The following is a 12345-nucleotide window of genomic DNA, read 5'->3' as shown; positions in this document are numbered from 1 at the left end:
AAATATAATATTTTAATATGTCAATTTAATCCCTTAGTTCAGTGGTTCTCAACCTTTCTAATGCCACAACCCTTTAATACAGATCTTCATGTTGTGGTGACCCCCAACCATAAAATTATTTTCATTGCCACTTCCCAACTGTAATTTTGCTACTGTTATAAATCATAATGTAAATATCTGTGTTTTCTGATGATCTTAGGCAATACTGCTAGCGATTCTCAATTTGTGAGTTGGAGCAAAATTACAGTTATGAAGTAGCAACAAAAATAATTTTATGGTTGGGGGTCACCACAACATGAGAATCTGTATTAAAGGGTCATGGCATTAGAAAGGTTGAGAATTAATACCTTAGTTAAATTGAATGGCTCCTATTTTTCAGATAGAATGCTAAACATTTTATATGGACTTGATCTTGGAATTCTCAAAAGCAACAGGAAACCTTTCAAAGAGTTAATAAATCATTTCTAACAGGTGAAAAACTATTACTAATGTATTTGCCAAATGTTTCAGGTATTTAACAGGAATATAACTTGCAACATCCCATGATGTTATTCAGAATAATTTTTTAAATCTCTGCTTTCTCTTCCTTTAGAAGAACACAATGATGGCTAAAACATATGAGATTAATATTGGTGCACTGATTCAGAAAATGCTTCCTCAGGAGAGTTAACTCAGTAAGAAGGCAACAATTGAACTTAAAACTAAAACTGAAACACATATGCTAACCAGAAACTAAATTGCATGACATTTAATTACTCCATGTAGTTGAAAATAAACTAAAAAATGGAAATTTGTTTCTATATGTCAAAATTCATTTTAATGGTTAAAGCATTAATTGTCAGTTAGGAATAAAATCCAGAACCATAGCAATATGAACAAAATCATTTACCCGTCTCACTGTTACTGAAAAGTTTTTCCCACAGGCCATACAGTTTTGTACTTCATTATCTTCAGCCCACTTCCTATTCAATGCTTGTGTATGCTTGATCTATTAAAAACAAAGTTTCAATACATTATTATATTCAAATTCTTGAAGAATGAAGAATGATGAATACTTTCTAATTTGGTGCCTGAGTTTTATAAAATGTTGACTATATACAACCAAAGGATAAAATTTTAAAAACCAGAAATACGTTGGTCAACTTCCATTGTCAATAGTTGCCACATTCTTAAGTCTGAAGATAGATGATAGCTAGCTAGCTAGCTAGCTAGCTAGCTAGATAGATAGAGAGATAGATAGATGATAGACAGAATAAATAACATTTTATTCTCTATCCTTTGCTGATTTCCCATCCATTCTAACCCTAATGACCAATACTTCCTAGAGATTCTAAGTACACATTCAGGTCACTTCTTTAAGGCACAGCAACTCATCTATTACTTGGTGTTCTTGAATTTTCCCACTACTGACAATTCATGAATGACATGGCCCTTTATCCCTAGGGTCTCTCAGATAAGCTCTTTTTCTCTTATTCACCCATAACACATTCTTTAACACTGTTACATAGACAGTAGCCACTCAAAAGTATTTATTAAATATATGACATTGTTTTTAAAAGGTTGAAAATATGCTTTGTGCTAAGAGGTAAAAGCTAAACTAAAAAATGCCTCCCACGGCCATGTGACTTACTTGAAGGGACTGATTCTCTCTGCCCAGCTCCTGCACTGCTGCAGTTGTATTATCCAGCTTTCTTTGCACTTCCAGTACTTTGTTTTGAAGCTTTTCTATTTCACCTTCTCCTTTAAGACATCTAGAATAGATTGCAAAGAGGTAATTATTTTTTTTTAAGTTATTAAAGTTCCTTTTAGAACACAGATAATATATTACTTTAGTAGTTTTAAATAGAAAACATTAATTTCAACAATCTGATTTAAGAATTAGTTTTAAATGACTACTTAAATTCCTGTACAAGCTATGCACTTTTCTCAAGAATCCTCTTCTATTTTGAAAAATGTGGATTGTACTCTGGCTGGTGTGGTTCAGTTGGTTGGAGCATCATACCATACACTGAAAAGTTTCAGATTCAATTTCCTGTCAGGGCATATATGGGAGACAACCGATTGATGTTTCTCTCTCACATGGATGTTTCCATCCCTCCCTCTAAAATCAATGAAAAATATAACCTCGGGTGAGGATTAAAAAGAAATTCTTATTAGACATCAAGTGTATACCTTTCTAGCAGTGCTCTCCTTTCATCTTGATTATTCTGAACCGTTGCTTCTAATACTGCAATTTCACCCCGTAAGTCATCCGTTTGCTTCTCGAGCTCACTAACTCTCCGTTGGCTGGACTGCCACTCCTTCTTCACAGTGCCCAAATTTTCATTTAATGCTGTAATCTGCATGGTAAGTTTCGCTTCATTTTCTTCATGCTTTTTCATTCCTACTTCTTTTTCTTTTATTTCAGAATGCTGACAAAAAGAAAAACAATGAGGAAAAAGCCTATTATAAAAATAGTGCAAAATAAATTTAAGTTAGTTATTTGAATTTAAATTATTGGGAACATAAATAATACTAATTCTTCAGGAAAGCAAAGAGAATATTTTTCAGTATACACAATAAAATTGATTCCACAAACATTTATTTATTTTGAATTGGCTCAAATGCCATAATGCTGAAATGATAGTTAGCAAGGCTCTTATAAGATCAAATTAAAGTAGAATAATTTGAGAGTTTCCTTTTTTTCCACTAGAGCAGGGAAAGAACACATAGACAGGGATGGCAAAGTACATTGGAAACAAGGCTAGCATTTTATTATGTATCAAATTCCACATAAATTGTTTTACCTCTATCAATCTGCCAAGAACCAATGCCAACACTTTAATTCACTGTGAATTTGAAAATGCAATTCTTCAACTAAAACATTCAGTGGTCAAGTTATCTGAGGATATTTGGACTTAACTCAACAAAGGAAAGCCAGATGCTTCCCGTTTGGCATGCACAACTTAGGAAAGGAAAAGTAGGCTTTGGTCATCATCATTTTAAAGGGAAGTTTACATTCCCCTTTATCAACATTCACTTTGACCAAATGAGCTGAACATGATTAGCATTCATGCCATTTACCTTAATTTACATAACTGTAGGGTTTTTCTGGCACTAAAAGTGTTTTGTTTTTTAATCATATTTTATTGGCTTTTCACCTATATAAACCAAAATACAATTACAAAATATTTCTAATCATACTTCAGCCATTTAAACAAATCAGATCTCTTTTCCTAAACAAAAATTAAAATGTTAGGTGAATATTTCAATTATAACTTCTAGGTAGGAAAATCCTCTCTTATTGGATTGGTTTATAAATAAATTATAAAACACACTTCCCACCATTAACTTACTGACCAGTTTAGCTTCCTTCTCAATAAAGTCCTTCTTCAACTCATCTTCTTCCTTTTTCACCTGCTCTTTTAGCATTTGCTGATTATTCTTCTCCTGTTCAAGGATTACCTTCAGGGAATCTATTTTCCCTTGAAGCTCTAGTTTCTGCTGAATCAAAAGCTGCTTGGCCTCCCTGAGACTTGTTAGCTCCTATTTAAAAGGCCAAAAATAAATCATTCTATATAAAAAATATTTCAAAATATAGCTGAAATTTATGCAACATATTATAATAATATATACAAACATGAGTTTTAATCTTTTCCCTAATGATATTCTTCAAATTCATTATTTCGAACAATTATTTAAAAATATGCAAAATTATTTACTTTCTGCTGAATACTCATTTAAATTTAAGTGATACTTTGCATACATATGTTTTAATAGAATTATATAGAACTTTCTACCCTCTATTTCTCTTTATTTACTAAGCACGTTTTTATTGGTCACCACTTAGGCATTACACACTATGTTGATATTTACACAATGATTAACTATATACATCCACTGCTTTAAGGAAGTCACAGTCTGGAAGAACCTAATGACATAATAGAGATAATTATAAAGCAAAATTGTAAGTATACTGATAGACATAACAGGTATTGTGAGAACATGCAAAAGAGAATCAAATGACTAACATTTTCCAGAGCAAATTACAAAAAATTAGTTTCTTTAAATAGCATCCTAGCTTTGCTTATGCCAGGAAAAATATTCAAGAGATTGTTAAAGCATTTTAAAAAGCAAGCAAACAAACAAAAAAACAAAAACAGAATTCTTTAAAAATCTTAATTCAAAACCCTTACATATTTTAAAGTTCACAATCTACAATTATAATATTATCATCTCAACAAAATCTAAAATTTTAGGGTTGCTTACTTTATTCAAAAACCTAAAACAAAACTGACATGGTTTCAGTATATATATAGATATTATGCAACACAAGAGTACACTTGAGAGCAGGAGAATTTGTCAAAAACAACAAAACACTGGTACATAGTAGAGAATTTTCTCTCTCTCTCTCTCTCTCAGTGTGTGTGTGTGTGTGTGTGTGTGTGAGAGAGAGAGAAAGAGAGAGAGAGAGAGAGAGAGAGAGAGAGAGAGAGAGAGAGAGAGAGAGAGAGAGAGAGAGAGAAAATTCTCTACTATGTACCAGTGTTTTGTTGTTTTTGACAAATTCTCCTGCTCTCAAGTGTACTCTTGTGTTGCATAATATCTATATATATACTGAAACCATGTCAGTTTTGTTTTAGGTTTTTGAATAAAGTAAGCAACCCTAAAATCTTAGATTTTGTTGAGATGATAATAGGAGAGCTATCGATTTAGAAAATTATAATTGTAGATCGTGAACTTCAAAATATGTATTGACTGGTTGGTGTAGCAGAATGATGGTTAATCTGCATGTTTCTCTCTTATTAGATAGGAGGAAAAATTTAAATGCCAATAATACAGTGTTGAAGAAATAACAATGATTGTCTTAACATACCTTTATGCTTTCTTGCTTGTGGGATTTGAGTTCTTCACTCAGTTTAGCAATTTCTTTTTCTTGTCTACACTTAATTTCTTCTGTCTCTGCCAATTTAGATTTTTCACTTGCTAGTTCTTTTTCTTTCAGTGACTGTAGAAAAATGATTTAAAAACAATTTTAAAGTAAATATTTAACTGATAAGTAACGTAATCAAAATGACTGCTATCATTTATAACACTATCTCTGCCCCTTTCTACCTAAGTTAACATAATCTTCTTTTGCCCCTCTGTTCTTATTTATACAATGTGAACAATAAGATTATTAATAAGGAGTAAGTAGTTAAAGTTAATACTATAAAGTGAATAGTGACTCGCCAATTAAGTATAAAATGTAGCCAAAACTACCATTAACTGTTATTAATAATCTTATTAATATTATTACTATCACTATCTTTATATAAGGCACACCTATGTTAGGAGTATTGTATATTACCTAATTTAATCTCTATACTAGATTTCTCTTTTTAATTATCATTTTATAGGTAAATAAAGTTTTAGAGAAGTTAAATAATCTATTAGAGTTAAAGGTAAACTAAAACAAGGTCTGACTAATGTACAGCCCTAGCAATTAAAGGCCTTAAATTATAGTTCTGTCAGAATTTTCTAAACTTGAAGCACAAATCATGAATTCATTCCAGCTTTACCAGCCTCACCCCCACAAAAAACTACCTTGATTTTTTAAATTAAAGAGAATTTCAAGAATTATACAATTTACACATACCAAGCACTTCAGGAATTATACACTTCAGAATAATATTCTATCAGCTGATGGAAATACGATTTCAATTATGAAACAACATAAAAAATGTACCCTAGAATCTGAATTTCTCTTTCATAAAGAACTTTAACTGATTTTTAAACACACTGGTTATTTAATACAATATTTTAAACTTTATAATATAGCATCCTTTATATAAAATATACTCATACTTCCCCTTAGAAAATTTTAGTTCTTAATTTTAGGAATTCTTAAGCTTTAGAATTCTTTTCACACCTTTTATTATCTCACTCCTACACCCAGAAGACAGAAATTGATGAGGGGCTGTAATACATGTTTTTTAATAACCAAGGATCTAGGTTAGAAAAATCGATTAGTTTATAAAACTAAAAACAGCAGAAATAAAAATGGATAAAAATAAAAGTACATCCTAGAATTAAAATCCAAATTACCAAAACTATTTTTATCAGAAGCTATAAGGCCATCTGAGAGAGCTGTTGAAAACAGAGGTGATGCCCTAGTGAGAGAAGAGGTTTGACTGAATGGCTCAATGGCAATGACAACGCTAAGATTCTGGATTTAGTCAGAAAATGAAATACCTTTTCTTTCTGAATATCTTGTAGTGCTGCACTCTGCTCCTTTAACTGCTGTTCTTTCTTTGTTGCATCTTGTTCCAAAGTAGCCTTGGCAGTCTTTAGTTCTTGAATCAGTTTATTTTGGTTTCCAATTTGATTTCTGTTTGAAATTAAATCCTCCTGTGCTAGAGAAAGCTTCTCTTCTACAGACTTATATAAAAAAAAAAAATCCCCAAATTATTATATGCCTATTTTTTCAAATTTCAATAGTAATTAACATAAGCAATAAACTATAAAAGATAGTATGTATACCCTTCAGTAAGATCACATACAAGAGAAAAAGATGTCATATAATTCATTATCTTGCCTATGGAAAACATGTACTAAAGAATTCCAAACCTTTAGAAATAATCTATAAGTTGTTACTGGCTAAGTGTATGAAGGAATATCAAGGAAGTAGGGACTATATCAAACATAGCAGAGAATACTTATGTGGTTAGAGAGAAGACATGGAGGATATGAAAGAAAAAAAAAGAGAGAGATTGTATAGCTAAATGCTAAGTTATGTGTACATACAGGGTGGGGCAAAAGTAGGTATACAGTTTTGAGTATGCAAAACAGTTTATTCTTGTATTATTAATTATTAATTATTGTATATTTTCTATACAAACAACTGCAATCTGTGATGTCTGACATAATAAAACCTTTTGTAAGTAAAAACAAAACTGTTATTTCACATCTGCTAACCTGATCAAGTGAACTAAGAGGAAAGTCAACCAGACACCTGAGGCTCTATTTCTGAGAAGGCCATCCCCCCTCCTAACTTTCCACTTGTGCAGCACCAATAGAGTTGTCAGCTTACACAGCCCACAGCTACTGACTGTTCTGTTCTGAGAAGCCGATAGGGGAAAGGGAAAGCTTTTTGACCCATTAGGTTTCATTTGGGGGCAGATATGGTAATAAGTGGGTAACAGAAATGGCAGGAACCTTGACACTCTCATTTGCTATTGCTAAGAAAAGAATCCACAGGGAAGGGAACTAACTCGAAGATCTTTTCCACCATCTAGAAGAAGTTTGTCTTACTCTAGAGATGTAGTGGCCTTGAAAAAGAAGCAGAAGATATAATTTAGGTAGCATCCCTGCTGATTAGACATCGCTATAGAAAGCATTAAATTAAAAAAAATATGAAAATAAATAAAGACATTATTTGAGAGACTTCTTAAGCTTCCTGAAAGAGAAAGTTTACTCCTTAATTTAGTTCAGAAGTTTTTCTGATGTAAGTAAAATTTCCATTTTCAATAGCTTCCAATAGAACACATAAAACTAAACCAAAGGCTTCTTTTTCAGGAAAGACCTAACGTCACCTAGTCCTTTATTAATCAAGCAGCTAACCATTAATTAAGTACACTACTGAAGTACACTGGGGGTTATAAGATGATCCTTGACTGAAGAAGATGATTATGTAGACTGAAAAACAGAAACAGAATGTAAAACAGAAGTTGAACAAGGTTATTAAAGCATTTGCTATATGTCAAACACACAGAAAAATGTTGAGTGTTAGAGCTTTCTGTAGAATGTGATTACACAAGGCTCCATGGTGAACGTGAAAACTGACCTAAGTATCACAAGAAGTGAGAGTGATTTCAGATAAAAGGAACAAAATTTAACAACACCTAGTCCATACCAATTGTAATTAGGTGACAGAAGCTAAAGAATACCAAGGCTTGCTAGAGCCTAAAAGTAACAGTACCCCCAATCTTTGACCATAAGAATTCCAAAAATGCTCATGACTTATATAAGTCTTAAAATGACTTAAAATTTTAAACTCACAAAAAAAACAACAGTTATAAATCTTTAAAGTCAAGTTCAAAATCTAAACTATACTTTTTCTGAAGATACAGAGACACTGCTCTACCTTGTCCCTGAATATTCATCTATGTCATTCAGTGGCATGTCGCCATATATTTTAAATATTCCTTTCATTCATATTGCAGACCATGTTATTTTCACCTGCTAGAATCTCTTCCCTTAGGGAACTCTCTTCTCCCATTCAATGGTTTAGTTGGGGCTATCTTTAACCCATCCACTCCCACTGGAATAGGCAAACCCCTGAATACATCAACTACCAACCTTGGCCCTGAATGAAGACCCCAATCACATTATAGTGTTACTAGAGGCCTGAAGCACAAAATTCGTACAAGGGGCTTGGCCCTCACAGTTGCCCCAGTTATCTCAGCCCTCTGGATAGTCGTTCTGCTGTTTGGTCTAATTAGCATATTATCTCTTTATCATATAGAATAGCTAATGAATAATTTCTGCAGTGTTGTGTAATAGCTATTTCTATTTTGTCCATTCAACAATTTTCTTTCTTTAATTTTTTTTTTATTTTTTCTTGATAGTGGGTGAAATGCTGTAAGGAAGAGTACTAGGCTAAGAAGATTTATATTAATTCTGAACTTACTCACTTCACTCAAGGTGAGAGATTTACAGTTAAGTTCCACTTCAACCTTTCCTCAACAACAAATATCACAGAGCACAGCCAATTTGAAATCCAGACAAACTTAAGTATTTCATAAATAACCCAGCAGATGGAGCTAAAGGCATAGATTAGGCCAACCCACCATCATCCATTCAACTGGTGTCTTGGTGTACACCCAGCCCACAGATGACAGCCTTGCCTTAGACAGATGTCATGTTACAAGGTTCTGATCCTCTTCTCTTCTTTCTTATACACAACAAGACCATATAAAACCACTGAAGCAACAGAAAAATAATGGCTGATGACTATCTCTTATTCTGGCCTATAATATCATTTGAATTTCCATAGGAATTTACTTCTTTAAAAAAAAATTAATTTACTTCTTTAAAAAAAAAAGTAATTCAGATAATTCTCATTTTGGAAGCATTAATATAGAATTCATCACTACTCTATTTTATTAAACAATTCTAGTGAACTTATGATAAAAGAAAAAAGGGCTAAGAATCAGAATAACTGAAATTTAATCATGGTTCTGTAATTGTGCAATACTAATCTTGTCACAAACCAAGCCAGGCCTCAGTCTACACAAGAAATGTCTTAATCTATACAAGAAAGCTCTAGCATAGTGGACTACTGCATGGTCTCTTAATATTGTAAAACTCTACAGCAGACTTAGCCCTCTGCCTTTCACTTTTTACCCATATTTATATTTGAATGATTCTTTTATGTATAAAAATATTAGTACTGCCCAGCCAGCATGGGTCAGTGGTTGAGCATTGACCTATGAAGCAGAAGGTCACAGTTTTGTGTTTGTTTGTTTTTAATATGTATTTCTTTATTGATTCCAGAGAGGAAGGGAAAGAGATAAATAGAAACATCGATGATGAGAGAGAATCATTGATTGGCTGTTTCCTGCATGTCCTCTACTGGGAGGATCAAGCCCGATACCTGGGCATGTGGCTTTGGCTGGAATCGAACCTGGGACCCTTTAGTTCGTAGGCCAATGCTCTATCCACTGAGCCAAACCAGCTAGGGCAAAAATGTCACAGTTTGATTCCGGTCAGGGCATATGCCAGGGATTGCAGGCTCAATCCCCAGTAGGGAGCGTTCAGGCGGCAGCCTATCAATGATTCTCTGTCATTTATGTTTCTACCTCTCTCTCTCTCTCTCTCTCTCTCTTTTTTCCTGTCTGAAATCAATAAAAATATATTTAAATATACACGTGTGTGTGTATATGTATAGAGATATATATTAGTACATGATGTAGCTTTCAGGCATGATAAAAATAGTTGTTGGCTTAATGAAAGAATATTGATTTAAGAGATCTAAGTCCTGTTACTATGCTATGTTCGTGGGTAAAATATTTTCTAAAAGGTGTGATTTCTATAGGACTTCTATGAGCAGTAAAGTTTCATTTCCTCTATCAACTAAATACCCCTCAAAATCATCCACATTCTCCATCCTTACTATTACCAGCCCAAGTCACCATCATTTGCAACTGGACTACTGTAGAGTCTCTTCTCTAGTCTCTGCATTCCACCATGTTCCCCTACAATCAATACATCCCTTATCCTATAGCCAGTCATTGGCCTAAAATATAAATTTGGACAAATCCTTTCAGTGGTTCCCTACTACCTTTAAAATAAAGTCCAAACTCTTCCACAAACCTTCCCTGATTTTCAATAGTGTTATAAAGAAAAACATAAATAGGCCTTGGCTGGGTAGATGAGTTCGTTAGAGCATCATCCCAATAGTCAAGATTGATCTCTTGTCAGGACACATACAAGAAACAGCCAGTAAATGCATGTATATGTAGACCAACAAATCTTTTTGTCTCTTCCTCTCTCTTTCTCCCTTCCTTTCTTTATAAAATCAATCAATAAAGTAAAAAAATAATAGGCTTCAGGCTACAAAGCCCTTGCCATTTAGGCTCAATGGATAGAATGTTGGCCTGTGGACTGAAGGATCCTGGGTTTGATTCCAGTCAAGGGCACATGCCCAAGTTGCCAGCTCAATCCCCAGTGGGGGAGTGCAGGAAATAGTCAATCAATGATTCTCTCTCATCACTGATGTTTCTATCTCTCTCTCTCCCTCTCCCTTCCTCTCTGAAATCAATAAAAATACATTTTAAATAATAATAATAATCCTATCTAATAAAAGAATAATATGCAAATTGACTGTACTTCCACTACACCAACAAGCCACGCCCACCAGTCAATCAGGAGAAGATATGCAAATAAACCCAACCAAGATGGCTGCATCCACAGAGCGCAGGGAGGCTTGGGTTTTCCCAGAAATGGAGGAAGCCAAGCTTTCTGCCTGCCCTTGCCAGATTAGGCCTCCACTCAATGCTAAAAGTTTCACACCCTTTTTAAAAAGAAGGTAAATAAACCCCAACCGAAATGGCGGCATCCATGGAGCAGGAGGCTAGCGTTTCCCCCAGCGATGAAGGAAGCCAAGCTTCTGCAGCCCTGGCTGGCCTAGGCCTCCACTTCAGGCTACAAAGTTTCTATTATAGAAGGTAAATAAATCCCAAGAGAAATGGCTGCTGCAACAGAGCGAGAAGAAGGCTTGGCTCCACACCAGGCTACAAAGTTTCAATTGTAGAAGATAAATAAATCCCAGATACCAGATACCCTTGGGTTGCTGGGGAGTGTGGCTGGCCTTCAAACCGTTACAGACTCCTCACCCAGGCCGCCCCATGCCCCAAGGGAACCTCCACCCTGATCCAGGACATTCTTCAGAGCAAACCAGCTAGCCCCCGCCCATGCACCAGGCCTCTATCCTATCTAATAAAAGAGTAATATGCAGATTGACCATTACTCCAACACACAAAATGGCTGCCCCCATGTGGTCAAAGATCCTGCCCCCATGTGGACACAAGATGGCCACCACAAGATGGCCAGCAGGGGAGGGAAGTTGGGAGGCACCAGGCCTGCAAGGGAGGGCAGCTGTGGGCAATCAGGACAGCAGGGGAGGGCATTTGGGAAGCACCAGGCCTGAAAGGGAGGGCAGTTAGGGTTGACCAGACCATCAGAGGAGGGAAGTTGGAAGCAAACGGGCTGGCAGGGGAGCAGTTAGACATCAATCAGGCTGGTATGGGAGTGGTTAGGGGGTGATCAGGCTGGCAGGCAGGTGAGCAGTTAGGAGCCAGCAGTCCTGGATGTCGGACTGCAATCAGACATCCCTTGAGGGGTCCCAGATTGGAGAGGTTGCAGGCTGAGCTGTGGAACATCCCCCGCCTTCCCCCTGCACGAATTTCATGCACCAGCCCTCTAGTAATAATAATAGTTTAAAGTTATGTAGAGAGGATGTTTCATATTATTTTATTTTATTGATTTTACAGAGAAGAAGGGAGAGGGATAGAGAGTTAGAAACAGCAATGAGAAACATTGATCAGCTGCCTCCCGCACACCTCCTACTGGAGATGAGCCCACAACCAAGGTACATGCCCTTGACTGGAATCAAATCTGGGACCTTCCAGTCTACAGGCCAATGCTCTATCCACTGAGCCAAACCAGTTAGGGCTCAATTTCCTATTTTTGTGTCAAATCATTAGTCACCATTGATTTCTTGCAGATAGTACGTATTGAGCCCTTCTGTTTCATCTTATCTATCTCAGGAACCCTTTCTGTCCATCCTCTTTAACCGCAATCCTAATTCTAATCAACTCCCAC

General features: G+C 35.3%; 1 protein-coding gene across 2 annotated transcripts in view; it reads right to left on the bottom strand.

Annotated features, from left to right (window-relative positions):
* Window positions 1-12345, bottom strand: part of EEA1 (early endosome antigen 1) — a 134964-nt gene that overhangs the window by 3909 nt on the left and 118710 nt on the right. For both annotated transcript variants that reach the window (XM_084880321.1, XM_084880322.1), the window contains 6 exons: window positions 6214-6399; window positions 4856-4987; window positions 3340-3525; window positions 2173-2411; window positions 1631-1751; window positions 890-988 (listed from right to left, as the gene is read on the bottom strand). In XM_084880321.1, the coding sequence (XP_084736447.1) occupies window positions 890-988; window positions 1631-1751; window positions 2173-2411; window positions 3340-3525; window positions 4856-4987; window positions 6214-6399 (963 nt within the window). The remainder of the gene's footprint in view (window positions 1-889; window positions 989-1630; window positions 1752-2172; window positions 2412-3339; window positions 3526-4855; window positions 4988-6213; window positions 6400-12345) is intronic.

This window comes from Pipistrellus hanaki (assembly GCF_964339955.1).
Source record: "Pipistrellus hanaki genome assembly, chromosome: 3".
Taxonomy (NCBI): Eukaryota; Metazoa; Chordata; class Mammalia; order Chiroptera; family Vespertilionidae; genus Pipistrellus; species Pipistrellus hanaki.
The sequence above is the reverse complement of the archived record's forward strand: the minus strand, read 5'-3'. Positions and strand labels throughout refer to the sequence as shown.